Here is a 24,248-nt window from a genome sequence, read left to right as displayed (position 1 = left end):
GGTGGCAGTAAACGTCAGTAAAGAAGCGTAAGGCGCTTCGTTGCCTGGAACGTAAAATAAATGTAATAACCAGTTCCCGTGCTTTTTAAAATAACGCTTATGTTCCATAACAGTATGGCTAATGTTAGTTCTGATTCTGTTCCTCAAAATGTAGTTATTTTCCATGTTTCTATGATGGTTGGGTTGGGTGGATCGTTGGGTGTTATTGTTTGAGACAACAGTAAGAATAGATACTTCATAGGATGATGAAAATATAAGCATTTTAACTGTATTGATATCAACATATTTAGATTCCAAGTATTTAGAAATGTGGATCAAGTTTAATACTTACAATATATATAATATAACATATATATTAGTACTTTTATGTTTTGATTCTAGAACTCCTGACAAGTTGAATCATGAACATGGAAAAAAACTGAAAAACGATGATCACAAAAATGTAAATGTTTATTACTTTAGCTTGAGCTTTACAAAATGTGATTATCTTGATTAGGTATAAATATCAAGTACACTACATCACCAAAAGTATGTGGACACCTGCTCATCGAACATCTCATTCCAAAATCATGGGTATTAATATGGAGTTGGTCCCCCCTTTTGCTGCTATAACAGCCTCCACTATTCTGGGAAGTCATTAATATGGAGTTGGTCCCCCCCTTTGCTGTTATAACAGCCTCCACTATTCTGGGAAGGCTTTCCACTAGATGTTGCAACATTGCTGCAGGGACTTGCTTCCATTTAGCCACAAGAGCATTAGTGAGGTCGGGCTCTGATGTTGGGTGATTAGTCCCTGGCTCGCAGTCTGCGTTACAATTCATCCCAAAGGTGTTCGATGGGGTTGAGGTCAGGGCTCTGTGCAGGCCAGTCAAGTTCTTCCACACCGATCTCAACAAACCATTTCTGTATGGACCTTGCGTTGTGCATGGGAGCATTGTCATTCTGAAACAGGAAAGGTCCTTCCCCAAACTGTTGCCACAAAGTTGGAAGCACAGAATCGTCTAGAATGTCATTGTATGCTGTAGCGTTAAGGGGCCTAGCCCAAACCATGAAAATTGCCCCAGACCATTATTCCTCCTCCACCAAACTTTACAGTTGGCACTATGCATTACGGCAGAAAGCTTTTCTCCTGGCATCTGCCAAACCCAGATTTGACTGTCGGACTGTCAGATGGTGAAGCGTGATTCATCACTCCAGAGAATGCATTTCCACTGCTCCAGAGTCCAATGGTGGCGAGCTTTACACCACTCCAGCCGACGCTCGGCCACGGAAACACATTTCGTGAAGCTCCCGACAAAGAGTTCTTGTGCTGATGTTGCTTCCAGAAGCAGTTTAAGTTCCAAACTGCTTCTGGAAGCAACTTAGGACAGACAATTTTTATGCGCTTCAGCACTCGGTTGTCCCGTTCTGTGAGCTTGTGTGGCCTACCACTTCACAGCTGAGCCTGTGTTGCTCCTAGACATTTCCACTTCACAATAACGACACAATAACATCACTTACAGTTGACTGGTGCAGCTCTAGCAGGGCAGAAATTTGACGAACTGACTTGTTGGAAAGGTGGCATCCTATGTCGGTGCCAAGTTGAAAGTCACTGAGCTCTTCAGTACAGGCCATTCTGCTGACAGTGTTTGTCTATGGAGATTGCATGGGTGTGTGCTCGGTTTTATACACCTGTCAGCAACGGGTGTGGCTGAAATAACCGAAAACACTCATTTGAAGGGGTGTCCACATACTTAGTGTATCTATAGTGTAGATATCTAGTGTAGTTATCTTTATGAACAATAAAGATAACAGATTGATATTCAGATCTCAAACTTCACTGTTTGAGAGACATTTTCAAAGAAAAAAAAAAGATGAATTGAATTATGAAATTAATGACATGACATAATGCATTATTTACATCACAAACAAAAAAAATCATTTTGATATCGGTGAACATTTCAAAATTAAAGAGAAATAAAAGTTACAACACCAGCATGCTGTTTTCATAAAGCTTCATTTCCATTCCAACCCCAAGATCAATGTTATAAAGAATGATGGGAAAACACTTTGGAGTACTGTAAGAAAGACAAATTCAACTTTCATCGAATTTGATGTTGCCAATTATTTTAATGATTAATTCACAGTCAAAGTGGTCAAACTTAGGCAGGAAATGCCCACAATAAACAGTGAGTCATCATATTCATGCATAAAATAACTAATAATGAAAGAAAAGCATTGGAATTTAGTATTTCATAAAGTTAGTGTGGGAGAGGTGGAACAATTATTGTTATCGATCAATAATGACAAACCTCCTGGCATTGACAACTTAGATGGAGAGCTACTGAGGATGGTAGCTGACTCTATAGCCACTCCTATCTGGCATATCTTTTACTCTGGGCCTAGAGGAAAGTCTTTGTCCTCAGGCCTGGAGGGAAGCCAAAGTCATTCCGCTACCCAAGAGTGGTAAAGCAGCCTTTACTGGTTCTAACAGCAGACCTACAAAGTGTGGTGTACTACAGGGCAGCTCTCTAGGCCTCTACTCTTTTCTATTTTTACCAATGACCTGCCACTGGCATTAAACAAAGCATGTGTGTCCATGTATGCTGATGTTTCACCCATATACGCATCAGCAACCACAGCTAATGAAGTCACTGAAACCCTTAACAGAGAGTTGCAGTCTGTTTTGGAATGGGTGGCCAGTAATAAACTGGTCCTGAACATCTCTAAAACTAAGAGCATTCTATTTGGTACAAATCACTCCCTAAGTTCTAGACCTCAGCAGAATCTGGCAATGAATGGTGTGGCTGTTGAACAAGTTGAGGAGACTAAATTACTTGGCGTTACCTTAGAATGTAATCTGTCAACAAGGTCAAAACCTATAGAATCAATGGGAAGAGGTCTGTCCGTAACAAAGAGATGCTCTGCTTTTTTGACACTGCACTCCAAAAAGAAAGTTCAGCAGGCTCTAGTTTTGTCTAATCTTGATTATTGTCCAGTTGTGAGGTACAGTGCTGCAAGGAAAGACCTAGTTAAGCTGCAGCTGGTCCAGAACAGAGCGGCACGTCTTGCTCTTCATTGTAATCAGAGGGCTGATATTAATACTATGCTGCCAGTCTCTCTTGGCTAAGAGTTGAGGAGAGACTGACTGCATCACTTCTTCTTTTTATAAGAAACATTTTGTGTGGAAAATTCAAAATTGTTTGCATAGTCAACTTACACACACGCTTACCCCACCAGACATGCCACCAGGGGTCTTTTCACAGTCCCCAAATCCAGAACAAATTCAAGAAAGCGTACAGTATTATATAGAGCCATTACTGCAGGGACCTCTGTTCCATCTCATGTTGCTCAGATAAACAGCAAACCTGGTTTAAAAAACAGATAAAGCAACACCTCACGGCCCAACGCCTCTCCCCTATTGGACCAGATAGTTTGTGTGTTTATTGATATGTAGGCTATTGGACCCAGATAGTTTGTGTATGTATTGATATGTAGGCTATTGGACCCAGGTAGTTTGTGTATCTATTGATATGTAGGCTATTGGACCCAGATAGTTTGTGTGTGTGTATTGATATGTAGGCTATTGGACCCAGGTAGTTTGTGTGTGTATTGATATGTAGGCTATTGGACCCAGATAGTTTGTGTGTGTGTATTGATATGTAGGCTATTGGACCCAGATAGTTTGTGTATGTATTGATATGTAGGCTATTGGACCAGATAGTGTGCGTATGTATTGATATGTAGGCTATTGGACCCAGATAGTGTGTGTGTGTATTGATATGTAGGCTATTGGACCCAGATAGTTTGTGTATGTATTGATATGTAGGCTATTGGACCCAGATAGTTTGTGTGTGTATTGGTATGTAGGCTATTGGACCCAGATAGTGTGTGTGTATTGGTATGTAGGCTATTGGACCCAGATAGTGTGTGTGTATTGGTATGTAGGCTAGGTGTCACATTTTTTAATTGTTGTAGTTCTGTCCTTGAGCTGTTCTTGTCTATTGATGTTCTGTATTATGTTTCATGTTCTGTGTGGACCGCCAGGAAGAGTAGCTACTACTTTCGCAACAGCTAACGGGGATACTAATATGATACCAAAATTCCCAATAATTTGCTGATATGGATAAGATGAAATCAGAATCAGGAGAGATCTTGTCTCAGAAATAAAACATCATATAATTTCTCTGTAATTGTGTCCATAAAATGCACTCTGATGCTGATTACTGTCAAGCGACTCAGTGTATACAGTATGTACACGGAGTACATAACCCAGGGGACTCCAAAGATGCTGTGATTCAGTGTTGTCATGGTCACCACGTCAGCTGAGAACACACAAAACATCACACTTTTACCAGTTTTCCTCTCCATAAAAACGAAACTGTCCCACACTTTATACAGTTACTACCTTACAATCACTAAATGATAGATAAACACCTTGTACTGTGTCTGTGTGGACACTAAACTGTCTGTGTGGACACTAAACTGTCTGTGTGGACACTAAACTGTCTGTGTGGTCACTAAACTGTCTGTGTGGACACTAAACTGTCTGTGTGGACACTAAACTGTCTGTGTGGACACTAAACTGTCTATGTGGACACTAAACTGTCTGTGTGGTCAAACTGTCTGTGTGGACACTAAACTGTCTGTGTGTTCACTAAACTGTCTGTGTGGACACTAAACTGTCTGTGTGGACACTAAACTGTCTATGTGGACAGTAAACTGTCTGTGTGGTCAAACTGTCTGTGTGGACACTAAACTGTCTGTGTGTTCACTAAACTGTCTGTGTGGACACTAAACTGTCTGTGTGGACACTAAACTGTCTATGTGGACAGTAAACTGTCTGTGTGGTCAAACTGTCTGTGTGGACACTAAACTGTCTGTGTGTTCACTAAACTGTCTGTGTGGACACTAAACTGTCTGTGTGGTCACTAAACTCACCAATCAGGGAGCTCTATATGACATCAGTGCAGTTAGACCCTGGCGTCTCATTGGTTCTCTGCAGCCAGCGGTCTTTGTGTTGGGTGTGTCCAAAACCCTCGTCGTAGTTCCCTTTCCTCCTGAACAGCTGCTGGTAGTGGAATACACAGTAGAACTCCCCGTACAGAGGGGCATAGCTGTGCATGCTACACACACACACACACACACACACACACACACACACACACACACACACACACACACACTGTGGGTGATGAATTTACATTCATTGAGGGTTGGGTGAATAATCAAGATGGATGACATATGTTTGATTACTTTCCAATGTTGAGCTGATCACATTGTCTCACCTGAGCTTCTTCTGACAGTGTTTACAGCAGAAACAGTTCTTGTGAAATATGAATTTATCAGCGACCATTTTCTCCATAGGATAGACTGGCTTCAGACAGGATGAACACACCTCCTGTTTACATGGCAGGAACTGGAGGGACAGGGATGGGTGTTATTACACTAACGTGATTAGGGTAGCAAAATTACGCTAACCTTACCAAAACTCCGCTAACCTTACCAAAACTCCGCTAACCTTACCAAAACTCCGTTAACCTTACCAAAATTACGCTAACCTTACCAAAACTCCGCTAACCTTACCAAAATTACGCTAACCTTACCAAAATTACGCTAACCTTACCAAAATTACGCTAACCTTACCAAAACTCCGCTAACCTTACGCTAACCTTACCAAAATTACGCTAACCTTACCAAAATTAAGCTAACCTTACCAAAATTACGCTAACCTTACCAAAATTACGCTAACCTTATCAAAATTCCCAGATTTTTATGAAATACTGGTTGGAAGATTCCCAGAATCGTAAGGGAATAAGCAGAGAAATCTGTAATCCTCCAACCAGGATTTCTGGAAAACAATATAATTTTGGGAAAGTTAGCGTCATTTTGGCAAACAGCTGTAAAGATGAACTAGAGAAACGCTAATTGTTTAATGATGAAGTCAAAGAATGAAAACAATGAATGGCCTCTATGAATCTGTGTTCTTAGACTAGAGATCTGACTCCTGTTGCAACGTGACAAGGTGGTCCAGCTTGTTGTTGATAATAACAACAGATGGTAGAAATAGACCAACAGCATCTTATTACAATTCTTTCCAAAAAAAAGTAAGAAAACAAATGTTTAATTAAATCACACACTTTAAAGAATCAAAATGAAACACATAAAAGATATATAAAAACAATTGTGATCATATTAAAATGCATTTTCAATTAAACAAATCAAAGACAAGTTGTTCTCTGTTTTTTTTATTTAACCTTTATTTAACTAGGCAAGTCAGTTAAGAACACACTACTGACTGGTTCAATACCATCAGGACACTACTGGCTGATTCAATACCATCAGAACACTACTGGCTGATTCAATACCATCAGGACACTACTGGCTGATTCAATACCATCAGAACACTACTGGCTGATTCAGTACCATCAGGACACTACTGACTGGTTCAATACCATCAGGACACTACTGGCTGATTCAATACCATCAGAACACTACTGGCTGATTCAATACCATCAGAACACTACTGGCTGATTCAATACCATCAGAACACCACTGGCTGATTCAATACCATCAGGACACTACTGGCTGATTCAATACCATCAGAACACTACTGGCTGATTCAATACCATCAGAACACTCCACTACTGGCTGATTCAATACCATCAGAACACTACTGGCTGATTCAATACCATCAGGACACTCCACTACTGGCTGATTCAATACCATCAGGACATTTCTGGCTGATTCAATACCATCAGGACACTCCACTACTGGCTGATTCAATACCATCAGAACACTACTGGCTGATTCAATACCATCAGGACACTACTGGCTGATTCATTACCATCAGGACACTACTGGCTGATTCAATACCATCAGGACTCGGCGATTCAATACCATCAGGACACTCCACTACTGGCTGATTCAATACCATCAGGACACTACTGGCTGATTCAATACCATCAGGACACTCCACTACTGGCTGATTCAATACCATCAGGACACTCCACTACTGGCTGATTCAATACCATCAGGACACTACTGGCTGATTCAATACCATCAGGACACTACTGGCTGATTCAATACCATCAGGACACTACTGGCTGATTCAATACCATCAGGACACTACTGGCTGATTCAATACCATCAGACACTACTGGCTGATTCAATACCATCAGGACACTACTGGCTGATTCAATACCATCAGGACACTACTGGCTGATTCAATACCATCAGGACACTACTGGCTGATTCAATACCATCAGGACACTACTGGCTGATTCAATACCATCAGGACACTACTGGCTGATTCAATACCATCAGGACACTACTGGCTGATTCAATACCATCAGGACACTCCACTACTGGCTGATTCAATACCATCAGAACACTACTGGCTGATTCAATACCATCAGGACACTACTGGCTGATTCAATACCATCAGGACACTAGTGGCTGATTCAATACCAACAGGACACTCCACTACTGGCTGATTCAATACCATCAGGACACTGCTGGCTGATTCAATACCATCAGGACACTACTGGCTGATTCAATACCATCAGGACACTCCTGGCTGATTCAATACCATCAGAACACTACTGGCTGATTCAATACCATCAGAACACTACTGGCTGATTCAATACCATCAGGACACTACTGGCTGATTCAATACCATCAGGACACTCCACTACTGGCTGATTCATTACCATCAGAACACTACTGGCTGATTCAATACCATCAGGACACTACTGGCTGATTCAATACCATCAGGACACTACTGGCTGATTCAATACCATCAGGACACTACTGGCTGATTCAATACCATCAGGACACTACTGGCTGATTCAATACCATCAGGACACTACTGGCTGATTCAATACCATCAGAACACTACTGGCTGATTCAATACCATCAGAACACTACTGGCTGATTCAATACCATCAGGACACTACTGGCTGATTCAATACCATCAGGACACTCCACTACTGGCTGATTCAATACCATCAGGACACTAGCTGGCTGATTCAATACCAACAGGACACTCCACTACTGGCTGATTCAATACCATCAGGACACTCCACTACTGGCTGATTCAATACCATCAGAACACTACTGGCTGATTCAATACCATCAGGACACCACTGGCTGATTCAATACCATCAGGACACTCCACTACTGGCTGATTCAATACCATCAGAACACTACTGGCTGATTCAATACCATCAGAACACTACTGGCTGATTCAATACCATCAGGACACTACTGGCTGATTCAATACCATCAGGACACTACTGGCTGATTCAATACCATCAGGACACTCCACTACTGGCTGATTCAATACCATCAGAACACTACTGGCTGATTCAATACCATCAGGACACTACTGGCTGATTCAATACCATCAGGACACTACTGGCTGATTCAATACCATCAGAACGCTACTGGCTGATTCAGTACCATCAGGACACTCCACTACTGGCTGATTCAATACCATCAGGACACTACTGGCTGATTCAATACCATCAGGACACTACTGGCTGATTCAATACCATCAGGACACTACTGGCTGATTCAATACCATCAGGACACTACTGGCTGATTCAATACCATCAGAACACCACTGGCTGATTCAATACCATCAGGACACTACTGGCTGATTCAATACCATCAGGACACTCCACTACTGGCTGATTCAATACCATCAGGACACTACTGGCTGATTCAATACCATCAGGACACTCCACTACTGGCTGATTCAATACCATCAGGACACTCCACTACTGGCTAATTCAATACCATCAGGACACTACTGGCTGATTCAATACCATCAGGACACTCCACTACTGGCTGATTCAATACCATCAGAACACTACTGGCTGATTCAATACCATCAGGACACTACTGGCTGATTCAATACCATCAGGACACTACTGGCTGATTCAATACCATCAGGACACTCCACTACTGGCTGATTCAATACCATCAGGACACTCCACTACTGGCTGATTCAATACCATCAGGACACTACTGGCTGATTCAATACCATCAGGACACTCCACTGGCTGATTCAATACCATCAGAACACTACTGGCTGATTCAATACCATCAGGACACTCCACTACTGGCTGATTCAATACCATCAGGACACTACTGGCTGATTCAATACCATCAGGACACTCCACTACTGGCTGATTCAATACCATCAGAACACTACTGGCTGATTCAATACCATCAGGACACTCCACTACTGGCTGATTCAATACCATCAGAACACTACTGGCTGATTCAATACCATCAGGACACTACTGGCTGATTCAATACCATCAGGACACTCCACTACTGGCTGATTCAATACCGTCAGGACACTCCACTACTGGCTGATTCAATACCATCAGGACACTCCACTACTGGCTGATTCAATACCATCAGGACACTACTGGCTGATTCAATACCATCAGGACACTACTGGCTGATTCAATACCATCAGAACACTACTGGCTGATTCAATACCATCAGGACACTACTGGCTGATTCAATACCATCAGGACACTCCTGGCTGATTCAATACCATCAGGACACTCCACTACTGGCTGATTCAATACCATCAGGACACTACTGGCTGATTCAATACCATCAGGACACTACTGGCTGATTCAATACCATCAGGACAGTACTGGCTGATTCAATACCATCAGGACACTACTGGCTGGTTCAATACCATCAGAACACTTCTGGCTGATTCAATACCATCAGGACACTACTGGCTGATTCAATACCATCAGGACAGTACTGGCTGATTCAATACCATCAGGACACTACTGGCTGATTCAATACCATCAGGACACTCCACTACTGGCTGATTCAATACCATCAGGACACTACTGGCTGATTCAATACCATCAGGACACTCCACTACTGGCTGATTCAATACCATCAGGACACTACTGGCTGATTCAATACCATCAGAACACTACTGGCTGATTCAATACCATCAGGACACTACTGGCTGATTCAATACCATCAGGACACTACTGGCTGATTCAATACCATCAGGACACTACTGGCTGATTCAATACCATCAGGACACTACTGGCTGATTCAATACCATCAGGACACTACTGGCTGATTCAATACCATCAGGACACTACTGGCTGATTCAATACCATCAGGACACTCCACTACTGGCTGATTCAATACCATCAGGACACTACTGGCTGATTCAATACCATCAGGACACTACTGGCTGATTCAATACCATCAGGACACTACTGGCTGATTCAATACCATCAGGACACTCCACTACTGGCTGATTCAATACCATCAGGACACTCCACTACTGGCTGATTCAATACCATCAGGACACTACTGGCTGATTCAATACCATCAGGACACTACTGGCTGATTCAATACCATCAGAACACTCCACTACTGGCTGATTCAATACCATCAGGACACTCCACTACTGGCTGATTCAATACCATCAGGACACTACTGGCTGATTCAATACCATCAGGACACCCACTACTGGCTGATTCAATACCATCAGGAACCACTACTGGCTGATTCAATACCATCAGGACACTACTGGCTGATTCAATACCATCAGGACACTACTGGCTGATTCAATACCATCAGGACACTACTGGCTGATTCAATACCATCAGGACACTACTGGCTGATTCAATACCATCAGGACACTACTGGCTGATTCAATACCATCAGAACACTACTGGCTGATTCAATACCATCAGGACACTACTGGCTGATTCAATACCATCAGAACACTACTGGCTGATTCAATACCATCAGGACACTACTGGCTGATTCAATACCATCAGGACACTACTGGCTGATTCAATACCATCAGGACACTACTGGCTGATTCAATACCATCAGGACACTCCACTACTGGCTGATTCAATACCATCAGGACACTCCACTACTGGCTGATTCAATACCATCAGGACACTACTGGCTGATTCAATACCATCAGGACACTCCACTACTGGCTGATTCAATACCATCAGAACACTACTGGCTGATTCAATACCATCAGGACACTACTGGCTGATTCAATACCATCAGAACACTACTGGCTGATTCAATACCATCAGGACACTACTGGCTGATTCAATACCATCAGGACACTCCACTACTGGCTGATTCAATACCATCAGGACACTCCACTACTGGCTGATTCAATACCATCAGAACACTACTGGCTGATTCAATACCATCAGGACACTTCTGGCTGATTCAATACCATCAGGACACTCCACTACTGGCTGATTCAATACCATCAGAACACTACTGGCTGATTCAATACCATCAGGACACTCCACTACTGGCTGATTCAATACCATCAGGACACTACTGGCTGATTCAATACCATCAGGACACTCCACTACTGGCTGATTCAATACCATCAGAACACTACTGGCTGATTCAATACCATCAGGACACTCCACTACTGGCTGATTCAATACCATCAGGACACTCCACTACTGGCTGATTCAATACCATCAGGACACTCCACTACTGGCTGATTCAATACCATCAGGACACTACTGGCTGATTCAATACCATCAGGACACTACTGGCTGATTCAGTACCATCAGAACACTACTGGCTGATTCAATACCATCAGGACACTACTGGCTGATTCAATACCATCAGGACACTCCCCTGGCTGATTCAATACTACTGGCTGATTCAATACCATCAGGACACTACTGGCTGATTCAATACCATCAGGACACTCCACTACTGGCTGATTCAATACCATCAGGACACTACTGGCTGATTCAATACCATCAGGAACCACTACTGGCTGATTCAATACCATCAGGACACTCCACTACTGGCTGATTCAATACCATCAGGACACTCCACTACTGGCTGATTCAATACCATCAGGACACTCCACTACTGGCTGATTCAATACCATCAGGACACTACTGGCTGATTCAATACCATCAGGACACTACTGGCTGATTCAATACCATCAGAACACTACTGGCTGATTCAATACCATCAGGACACTACTGGCTGATTCAATACCATCAGGACACTCCACTACTGGCTGATTCAATACCATCAGGACACTACTGGCTGATTCAATACCATCAGGACACTCCACTACTGGCTGATTCAATACCATCAGGACACTACTGGCTGATTCAATACCATCAGGACACTCCACTACTGGCTGATTCAATACCATCAGGACACTACTGGCTGATTCAATACCATCAGGACACTACTGGCTGATTCAATACCATCAGGACACTCCACTACTGGCTGATTCAATACCATCAGGACACTACTGGCTGATTCAATACCATCAGGACACTCCACTCGGCTGATTCAATACCATCAGGACACTCACTACTGGCTGATTCAATACCATCAGGACACTACTGGCTGATTCAATACCATCAGGACACTCCACTACTGGCTGATTCAATACCATCAGGACACTACTGGCTGATTCAATACCATCAGGACACTACTGGCTGATTCAATACCATCAGGACACTACTGGCTGATTCAATACCATCAGGACACTACTGGCTGATTCAATACCATCAGGACACTACTGGCTGATTCAATACCATCAGAACACTCCACTACTGGCTGATTCAATACCATCAGGACACTACTGGCTGATTCAATACCATCAGAACACTACTGGCTGATTCAATACCATCAGGACACTACTGGCTGATTCAATACCATCAGGACACTCCACTACTGGCTGATTCAATACCATCAGGACACTCCACTACTGGCTGATTCAATACCATCAGGACACTACTGGCTGATTCAATACCATCAGGACACTACTGGCTGATTCAATACCATCAGGACACTCCACTACTGGCTGATTCAATACCATCAGGACACTACTGGCTGATTCAATACCATCAGGACACTACTGGCTGATTCAATACCATCAGGACACTACTGGCTGATTCAATACCATCAGGACACTCCACTACTGGCTGATTCAATACCATCAGGACACTCCACTACTGGCTGATTCAATACCATCAGGACACTCCACTACTGGCTGATTCAATACCATCAGGACACTACTGGCTGATTCAATACCATCAGGACACTCCACTACTGGCTGATTCAATACCATCAGAACACTACTGGCTGATTCAATACCATCAGGACACTACTGGCTGATTCAATACCATCAGGACATTTCTGGCTGATTCAATACCATCAGGACACTCCACTACTGGCTGATTCAATACCATCAGAACACTACTGGCTGATTCAATACCATCAGGACACTACTGGCTGATTCAATACCATCAGGACACTACTGGCTGATTCAATACCATCAGGACACTACTGGCTGATTCAATACCATCAGAACACTACTGGCTGATTCAATACCATCAGGACACTACTGGCTGATTCAATACCATCAGGACACTACTGGCTGATTCAATACCATCAGGACACTCCACTACTGGCTGATTCAATACCATCAGGACACTACTGGCTGATTCAATACCATCAGAACACTACTGGCTGATTCAATACCATCAGGACAGTACTGGCTGATTCAATACCATCAGGACACTACTGGCTGATTCAATACCATCAGGACACTACTGGCTGATTCAATACCATCAGGACACTACTGGCTGATTCAATACCATCAGGACACTACTGGCTGATTCAATACCATCAGGACACTACTGGCTGATTCAATACCATCAGGACACTACTGGCTGATTCAATACCATCAGGACACTCCACTACTGGCTGATTCAATACCATCAGGACACTACTGGCTGATTCAATACCATCAGGACACTCCACTACTGGCTGATTCAATACCATCAGGACACTACTGGCTGATTCAATACCATCAGAACACTCCACTACTGGCTGATTCAATACCATCAGGACACTCCACTACTGGCTGATTCAATACCATCAAGAACACTACTGGCTGATTCAATACCATCAGGACACTACTGGCTGATTCAATACCATCAGGACACTACTGGCTGATTCAATACCATCAGAACACTACTGGCTGATTCAATACCATCAGGACACCACTGGCTGATTCAATACCATCAGGACACTACTGGCTGATTCAATACCATCAGGACACTACTGGCTGATTCAATACCATCAGGACACTACTGGCTGATTCAATACCATCAGAACACTACTGGCTGGTTCAATACCATCAGAACACTACTGGCTGATTCAATACCCTCAGGACACTCCACTACTGGCTGATTCAATACCATCAGGACACTACTGGCTGATTCAATACCATCAGAACACTACTGGCTGGTTCAATACCATCAGGACACTACTGGCTGATTCAATACCATCAGAACACTACTGGCTGATTCAATACCATCAGGACACTCCACTACTGGCTGATTCAATACCATCAGGACACTACTGGCTGATTCAATACCATCAGGACACTCCACTACTGGCTGATTCAATACCATCAGAACACTACTGGCTGATTCAATACCATCAGGACACTCCACTACTGGCTGATTCAATACCATCAGGACACTACTGGCTGATTCAATACCATCAGGACACTCCACTACTGGCTGATTCAATACCATCAGGACACTACTGGCTGATTCAATACCATCAGGACACTACTGGCTGATTCAATACCATCAGAACACTACTGGCTGATTCAATACCATCAGAACACTACTGGCTGATTCAATACCATCAGGACACTACTGGCTGATTCAATACCATCAGGACACTCCACTACTGACTGATTCAATACCATCAGGACACTCCACTACTGGCTGATTCAATACCATCAGGACACTACTGACTGATTCAATACCATCAGGACACTCCACTACTGACTGATTCAATACCATCAGGACACTCCACTACTGGCTGATTCAATACCATCAGGACACTACTGGCTGATTCAATACCATCAGAACACTACTGGCTGATTCAATACCATCAGAACACTACTGGCTGATTCAATACCATCAGAACACTACTGGCTGATTATAAATATTTTAGGGTATTTTCTGATACAATAAAACACTAAGATATTTGTATTTTTTATGGATCCCCATTAGTTCCTGCCAAGGCAGCAGCTACTCTTCCTGGGGTTTATTATGGATCTCCATTAGTTCCTGTCAAGATAGCAGCTACTCTTCCTGGGGTTTATTATGGATCCCCGTTAGTTCCTGCCAAGGCAGCAGCTACTCTTCCTGGGGTTAATTATGGATCCCCATTAGTTCCTACCAAGGCAGCAGCTACTCTTCCTGGGGTTTATTATGGATCCCCATTAGTTCCTGTCAAGACAGCAGCTACTCTTCCTGGGGTTTATTATGGATCCCCATTAATTCCTGTCAAGACAGCAGCTACTCTTCCTGGGGTTTATTATGGATCCCCATTAGTTCCTGCCAAGGCAGCAGCTACTCTTCCTGGGGTTTATTATGGATCCCCATTAGTTCCTGCCAAGGCAGCAGCTACTCTTCCTGGGGTTTATTATGGATCCCCATTAGTTCCTGCCAAGGCAGCAGCTACTCTTCCTGGGGTTTATTATGGATCCCCATTAGTTCCTGCCAAGGCAGCAGCTTCTCTTCCTGGGGTCCAGAAAAATTAATGCAGTCATACACTTTTTTAAACATTACAATACATTCATTACAGAATTCACAACACACTGTGTGCCCTCAGCCTTCTACTCTACTACCACATATCTACAACGCAAAATCCATGTGTGTATAGCTCGTATGTTATTGTGTGTATGTTATCATGTGTGTGTATGCATGTGTCTGTCCTATGTTTGTGTCTCTTCACAGTCCCTGCTGTTCTATAAGGTGTATTTTTAATCTGTTGTTTAAATCTGATTCTACTTCTTGCATCAGTTACCTGATGTGGAATAGAGTTCCATGTAGTCATGGCTCTATGTATTACTGTGCGCCTCCCATAGTCTGTTCTGGACTTGGGGACTGTGAAGAGACCTCTGGTGGCATGTCTGTCTCTCGTTGAATGTGAAGAGCGAGAGAGAAGCGCAGGGGGGCGGGTCAGTTGTCAGTGGCAGGTCGCCGGGCTGTTCCTTGCTACGCACCGGCCCGGCTGAGTGTTAGCGTTTTGTGTAGCCTCGCACCGGCCCGGCTGAGTGTTAGCGTTTTGTGTAGCCTCTCAGAGCTGTGTCGGGCGTGTCCCCAGTGTCACCAATCTGACTTGTAGTGTTTTTTTTTATTTTTTAGATAAGGCAGAGCGTCATCATTTCCTCAATCAAAATGTAGTGCCACCTGTTGAACAGCTTTGACCTGTTTAACAGCTTTGACCTGTTTAACAGCTTTGACCTGCTGAACAGCTTTGACCTGCTTCTCTAGTGCCACATTTTGAACAGCTTTGACCTGCTTCTCTAGTGCCACATTTTGAACAGCTTTGACCTGTTTCTCTAGTACCACATTTTGAACAGCTTTGACCTGCTTCTCTAGTGCCACATTTTGAACAGCTTTGACCTGTTTAACAGCTTTGACCTGTTTAACAGCTTTGACCTGTTTCTCTAGTACCACATTTTGAACAGCTTTGACCTGTTTCTCTAGTGCCACATTTTGAACAGCTTTGACCTGTTTCTCTTGAAGGGCCTTGGCCTTCATGGTGGCTTGTTGGTGGGTGTAGATGGCAGCCTGGAGGTTTGAGATGTCGTCTTCCTCATCCAGCATTTCCACTACGATCTCTTCCTTCTGTTTCTCGGGGTGGCCAGGTGTCTTCTGGGACAATACATTGAGGTCATGTGTTTAACCTGAGTCTTCAGCGTCACGCCTTAGCATCTCCTTCAAAGAGGTCTAATGGGTTTGCACTCAAAAATATGTTGCATAAAGCTTACTTCATTAGTCAATGTTTTAAATGTTTTACTGCATCTGGGATTGGGTACACATACGTTTTGGCTTTACTGCCTTCTTCAGTGTGTAGGTGCAATTTTATTTAATTCAAAACAGCACTGATTCTTCACTGGCCCAGGTGAGTGTCTCAAGCTCTGATTCTTCACTGGCTCAGGTGAGTGTCCAAAGCTCTGATTCTTCACTGGCCCAGGTGAGTGTCTCAAGCTCTGATTCTTCACCGGCCCAGGTGAGTGTCTCAAGCTCTGATTCTTCACCGGCCCAGGTGAGTGTCTAGGTGTGTTGATGTCACGTCCTGCAGAACCATTCCTCTTTGCAGGTATGGTACTTTGGCCTGCCGGTCCTTGGCAAAGTGGATGATCCTTTTGTTGGACACAGCTCTGGTTGGCTGAGAACATGCTCTTCAGTTTCTTCACATCGACTGGGACTCCGGATCATTCTGCTCCATAGAGTCCTCTGGTTGTTGTTGAAGATAATGTGTCTTTGGCTCTGTGTAGACACCCGTTACAATGTCAGTCTGGTTCTGGAGGAGTTCCTCCTCCTCCTCCCTGGCTGGCTGGACTTGCAGGGTCTTGAGATATTCCAGATCACCCTTCTCAACGCAGCTCCTAAATAACTTTGACATTCCCCTTGACCTCATGTCTGTAATAGGCTGTGGCTGAGAGGTCCTGACTGGTGTCCAAGACACAGCTGACAGTTGACTTTGCATCGCCTCTCCTTACGTCACTAGTCCCTGTTGAATTCTTGTCTCCTTCCTGCAGCTACGTCTAAGGACGTTTGTCTCCACCCTCTGTTCCTGCGGGTGGGAGGTACCTCTCCACCTCTCCTTCAGAGTGGTTGTACAGGGAGTTAACGTTGACCTCAGCCCGTTCCTGACCAGCCTCCTGTATAACTACTCCTTTCCTCAGAGAGCTGTCCTGACTGAGGATGTCCTCCAATTAGTTGGAGAATGTTAGCTGTTTTGAACTCTTTATCCTTAAAACCAGATGTACCTGAGAGACAGGTACTGTCACCATGGTGACCTCCACGTTCCCCTGCTTGTCCTTCTTCAGGTAAACTACCTGAGGCTTTAAGGGTTGTCCCGAGGCAACAGCTGGAGTATAAAGTTCTTAACCCTGCCGTCAGCCACCTCATTCTGTTCAATCTCTGGCCTCAGGACGGAGGTCAGCCCGTACCTAGCCTTCTGACCACTTCCTGTATCACTAGCCTCGATGATGGATCCGTGGAGGTGGATGGCGTTGAAGTGATGGAGAGAGTTCGTTGTGTTGATGACGCTCTCTGCCACTGTCTCTACTCTGTTCTAGGTGGTTGATCAGGTTGAACAGCGCGGAGTCAAACAGCTGAGCTCTGTTCCTAACAGTAGCCTCTAACACCAACATGTCCTCCTGGAACCTTCTGTCTGGAGCTAAGTCACCTGGAGGTGAAGGGTTATTCTGGGGCTTTGGTTCCTAGACATCCTGTTGTGTTTATTTCTCTGAAAGGGACTGTTTTCAAGTTGAGTGCACTGTGACACTTTTGACTTGTTAGACTAGTTTCAACGTCAACATCTGCTGTTGAAGCTCACTGTGACCTTTCTCTCAAAGACGTCTTTGACTGTGGAGAACCCTTCATGCTGCAGCTGGACCTTTCTCCCAAAGATGTGTTTGTGGAGAACCCTTCATGCTGCAGCTGGACCTTTCTCCCAAAGATGTGTTTGTGGAGAACCCTTCATGCTGCAGCTGGACCTTTCTCCCAAAGACGTGTTTGGCTGTGGAGAACCCTTCATGCTGCAGCTGGACCTTTCTCCCAAAGACGTGTTTGGCTGTGGAGAACCCTTCATGCTGCAGCTGGACCTTTCTCCCAAAGACGTGTTTGGCTGTGGAGAACCCTTCATGCTGCAGCTGGACCTTTCTCCCAAAGACGTGTTTGGCTGTGGAGAACCCTTCATGCTGCAGCTGGACCTTTCTCCCAAAGACGTGTTTGACTGTGGAGAACCCTCACTAAGTGTGTGCATTGTTACATCAGACATCCAGAGCTTCTCCTCACCTCCAGGATTTTCTAAAACAAATATGCTTTTGATGACTCTCTGTACTGTCTCACTGCTTCTTTTCTCAAACACTTGTTTTCGCTTATGAATTGCTCCCCACTTGTCCTCCGACACGATGGCCTTGTTCAGGGCTACAAGTGAATCTTGGCTGGCCAACAGGGTGTCGAGCTGCTGGCTCTCAAACAGCCTCTTAGCAGACTGGACGTCCAATGTGACCAACTCCTCCTCCTCACACTCAGTAAGTTCCCCATGAGCATCATCAGCCCTCTCCACTTTGTCCGTGGCTCTGTTAACCCTCTCCTCATGAATGTTCTGGCTATCCAATGGCTGCTCAAACAAAGCTGGATGTTCTCTTCATGTTTCCCCATACCCCAACCCCAGCTCCAACCCCAGCTCCAAACAAGTCACTAAGATACTCCTTTGCACACATCCTCTACAAACCAAGTCATATTCTGTTAGCTGAACTCCGAACATTCTGTTAAACTCCAAACATTTTGTTAGTTGAACTCCAAACATTCTGTTAGTTGAACTCCAAAACATTCTGTTAGTTGAACTCCAAATATTCTGTTAGTTGAACTCCAAACATTCTGTTAGTTGAACTCACAAACATTCTGTTAGTTGAACTCCAAACATTCTGTTAGTTGAACTCGCAAACATTCTGTTAGCTGAACTCCAAACATTCTGTTAGTTGAAACTGCAAACATTCTGTTAGCTTGAACTCCAAACATTCTGTTAGTTGAACTCCAAACATTCTGTTAACTGAACTCCAAACATTCTGTTAGTTGAACTCCAAACATTCTGTTAGTTGAACTCCAAACATTCTGTTAGGTGAACTCCAAACATTCTGTTAGTTGAACTCCAAACATTCTGTTAGTTGAACTCCAAACATTCTGTTAGTTGAACTGCAAACATTCTGTTAGTTGAACTCCAAACATTCTGTTAGTTAAACTGCAAACATTCTGTTAGCTGAACTCCAAACATTCTGTTAGTTAAATTCCAAACATTCTGTTAGTTAAACTGCAAACATTCTGTTAGCTGAACTCCAAACATTCTGTTAGTTGAACTACAAACATTCTGTTAGTTGAACTCCAAACATTCTGTTAGCTGAACTCCAAAACAATCGGTGCCGTAAGTCGCAGTCCTCAGTGAAAGCAGGCTTATCCATATTTGTCTATGTTTGTATGGTTATGGTTTGACAAAATACCATTATATTGCAACAAAATCAACAACAACACAACATTACCTGCAAGCCAAACAAACAATCCTTCTAAAATACACCTTGCACCTTGTCATGCCAACTCTGAGACGCTTAAGAAGACAACAGGACTCCTCTGCCTACCTTGGATGGTTTCACTCCTCTCTTGGTTGGAGAGGATGGATCTTGAGCCTGCAGGGAAATATCATAAAATCAGTTCAATATGACAAACTAATATAATAATAATTATATGTATTGATAATCACTATCATTACATAACAGTTATAGTGCTGTATATTTTACTACTGGCTTCTCAGTGACCTGCCTTGATGATTTCTGTGTGTTGTGGAGACCAGAGGCCTTGATGTTTTCTGACACCAGAGTACAGCACTGTCTAAGACAGATATATATATATATATATATATATATATATATATATATATATATATATAGATCCTACAGAAGACAGACATAGAGCTATAGCAGGACTCCCCAACCCTGTTCCTGGAGATTCACCCTCCTGTAAGTTTTAACTCCAACCCTGTTCCTGGAGATTCACCCTCCTGTAGGTTTTAACACCAACCATGTTCCTGGAGAGCACACTCCACCTCACCTACAGGAAGGTAGATCTCCAGGAACAGGGTTGGAGTTAAAACCTACAGGATGGTAGATCTCCAGGAACAGGGTTGGAGTTAAAACCTACAGGAGGGTATCTCTCCAGGAACAGGGTTGGAGTTAAAACCTACAGGAGGGGTATCTCTCCAGGAACAGGGTTGGAAAAGTCCTGATCTATAGATCCTTGAGATAAGATGGACATAGTTCTATAGCTCATAGATAAAATACTGTAACATCTCTAACATCTCAGAGGAGCGAGGGAAGGAGTACATACTGTTGACTCTGCAGCTGCTACCTTGGACAGATAGAGGGCAGATATGGCTCTGACAGAGACGGAAGCGACCGGTTTCTCCCTGTCCGGGTTGAAGGAGGAGGAGGAACTGGCGTCTCTGAGGTCTGAGATCGACTTCCTCTTGTCATCTACGGAAACATCAGAGGGACAGAAAGCTTTTTTTTTTTCTTTTTTTTTTGCACACACTTTCCCATTGATATCTTACAAGACATTCTTAGCTGTGATGCGCAGCAAATTTACACCATTTCACAGTTTTACACCACTTTCATTGTGATGATAGCGTATCTTAATGTACTGTGTGTAACCCTAACCTATTATGTATCCGTCCACTCACAAGAGTTTCTAAACCCAGAGGCGTAACATGGTGAGACTTCTGGGAACGCTTGCGAAACAGACCAAACAGAGCAGGCTGGAGTTTGGGATTTGAGAAGTCAATGAGAGAAGTGAAGAATTCTTCCTTAGTTGTTCATTTTCTTCAAATCTAAAAGCACAACCTAGATTTGAGCCCATGTCTTAAATAGTTGAACATGTTTTTACTCCAACCTCGTGAAAGTGACAAACTGACACGTTTTCATCTTCGTCAAAAAACAACTTTATATCGACGGACTGCCTTTGATTTGATGGCCTGCACACGAGACGACAGTTAGACCCGATGACGTGTTTCTACGTATGAGCTTAGCTAGCCAACGCTACCATGACATCGCCTACAAGTGTGATCGGGGATTTCTATTGGACAAGCAGTTTCTGCCCATCTTCATGCTGTAGTGTCTTTGGTCGGTTCGGTACTAGAATTTTTGTTATGTTCGGTACTTCTGCCAAATGTGTCTCAGGTGATTGAGAGGACCAAGTCTTTGTCAGGCAGTAGTGGAAATGTCAGTACTGAGAGAAACTTGGACAATTATTCAAACGATCATCTTTATTCAACATCGATTAATTATTGCAATAATAAAACCGTCGACCACACACTAAGTTGTGTTGCTGAGAGCTTAACTGATAATGAAAAAAACTGAGATCTTATATAGGCCTTAAATGCTCAGTCAGTCATTTCTACCGTTCCCATAAGCCACCTTGGTCCATCTCCTGGTTATCTGCACGGGATATTGTTTTGCTTCCAACCCGGCTTAGTTTCCCAGATGCCAGGAAGATGAGACAATGAGACATTGTTCTAAACTCTTCCAGGCTCTCTCTATCTCGGGTCACACACACACACACACCACATCTTATCTATAGAATGCCAGCTTTTAGATTTTTATCACCAAGTCCATTGTCAGCTCAAGCTTTCGCTAGCAAAATCCATTTCCTTAACGCCCAGACTAACTGCAGGGTGCTAGAGTGGACACCATAAAACTCAGCCTTAGCAGGCCAGTCTTATCCTTAGTTAAATAAATAACACTTTACTATTAATATCAAACAAATCAGGTAATTATGTAATTTTCCCCTGACACAGCGCAGCCTCTTTATAGAGCTAAGAGCCAACAGCCTGCTCCACTGGCTCATTCACTGCTGCAGGGCCTTTATAGAGCCAACAGCCTGCTCCACTGGCTCATTCACTGCTGCAGGGCCTTTATAGAGCCAACAGCCTGCTCCCTTGGCTCATTCACTGCTGCAGGGCCTTTATAGAGCCAACAACCTGCTCCCCTGGCTCATTCACTGCTGCAGGGCCTTTATAGAGCCAACAACCTGCTCCCCTGGCTCATTCACTGCTGCAGGGCCTTTATAGAGCCAACAGCCTGCTCCCTTGGCTCATTCACTGCTGCAGGGCCTTTATAGAGCCAACAGCCTGCTCCACTGGCTCATTCACTGCTGCAGGGCCTTTATAGAGCCAACAGCCTGCTCCACTGGCTCATTCACTGCTCCAGGGCCTTTATAGAGCCAACAGCCTGCTCCCCTGGCTCATTCACTGCTGCAGGGCCTTTATAGAGCCAACAGCCTGCTCCACCTGCTCATTCACTGCTCCAGGGCCTTTATAGAGCCAACAACCTGCTCCCCTGGCTCATTCACTGCTGCAGGGCCTTTATAGAGCCAACAACCTGCTCCACTGGCTCATTCACTGCTGCAGGGCCTTTATAGAGCCAACAGCCTGCGCCCCTGGCTCATTCACTGCTGCAGGGCCTTTATAGAGCCAACAGCCTGCTCCCTTGGCTCATTCACTGCTGCAGGGCCTTTATAGAGCCAACAGCCTGCTCCACTGGCTCATTCACTGCTGCAGGGCCTTTATAGAGCCAACAACCTGCTCCCCTGGCTCATTCACTGCTGCAGGGCCTTTATAGAGCCAACAGCCTGCTCCACTGGCTCATTCACTGCTGCAGGGCCTTTATAGAGCCAACAGCCTGCTCCACTGGCTCATTCACTGCTGCAGGGCCTTTATAGAGCCAACAGCCTGCTCCCCTGGCTCATTCACTGCTGCAGCTGTCTGGCCTGCATTAGTTCCCCAGTCCCCAATCATGTGGTACACAAGTTAACAAACTTGAATAATGCAACACAGCATGTAGAACTGTTAATCGCTGTTCACAAAACAATGTCCCTACAGGCTAGAACACTTTCCAATGCAAGACGAAACCGGTAGCTTCCAGCTCTAATTGTAAGGGTAACTTTCTGTGTTAGCTTACAGCTGAATTCACTACTGTAGTAATTTATTGGTGATAACCAAACCATAACACAAAATATCCTGATTTCAAAGCTGGCTGTCACTAAAAACTTTATTGATTCGCTTTGTCTCACTCGTCACCAAAAACTCATTCACTTCCTCATCATTCTTTGCCTCCCGTCTGGTTTCCACTAGATACCACAGCCACAACGTCAGATTCCACAGCCACAAAGTCAGATTCCACAGCCACAAAGTCAGATACCACAGCCACAAAGTCAGATTCCACAGCCACAAAGTCAGATTCCACAGCCACAAAGTCAGATTCCACAGCCACAAAGTCAGATTCTACAGCCACAAAGTCAGATTCCACAGCCACAAAGTCAGATTCCACAGCCACAAAGTCAGATTCCACAGCCACAAAGTCTGACACCACAGCCACAAAGTCAGATACCACAGCCACAAAGTCATATTCCACAGCCACAAAGTCAGATTCCACAGCCACAAAGTCAGATTCTACAGCCACAAAGTCAGATTCCACAGCCACAAAGTCAGATTCCACAGCCACAAAGTCAGATTCTACAGCCACAAAGTCAGATTCCACAGCCACAAAGTCAGATTCCACAGCCACAAAGTCAGATTCCACAGCCACA

At 44.1% G+C, this 24,248-nt stretch overlaps 1 protein-coding gene across 1 annotated transcript in view; it reads right to left on the bottom strand.

Moving 5' to 3' along the window:
• Positions 1-432: 432 nt before the first annotated feature.
• Positions 433-24,248, bottom strand: part of LOC106590690 (uncharacterized) — a 43,970-nt gene continuing 20,154 nt past the window's right edge. Inside the window, exons 6-10 of the mRNA XM_045710746.2 lie at positions 20,994-21,139; positions 20,249-20,296; positions 5,268-5,398; positions 4,921-5,105; positions 433-4,304 (exon numbers count right to left, since the gene is read on the bottom strand). Coding sequence (XP_045566702.1) covers positions 4,934-5,105; positions 5,268-5,398; positions 20,249-20,296; positions 20,994-21,139 — 497 coding nt within the window. The 3' untranslated portion in view covers positions 433-4,304; positions 4,921-4,933. The remainder of the gene's footprint in view (positions 4,305-4,920; positions 5,106-5,267; positions 5,399-20,248; positions 20,297-20,993; positions 21,140-24,248) is intronic.

The sequence above is a fragment of the Salmo salar genome, chromosome 29, assembly GCF_965601325.2.
Source record: "Salmo salar chromosome 29, fSalSal1, whole genome shotgun sequence".
In the NCBI taxonomy this organism is placed as follows: domain Eukaryota; kingdom Metazoa; phylum Chordata; class Actinopteri; order Salmoniformes; family Salmonidae; genus Salmo; species Salmo salar.
The sequence above is the reverse complement of the archived record's forward strand: the minus strand, read 5'-3'. Positions and strand labels throughout refer to the sequence as shown.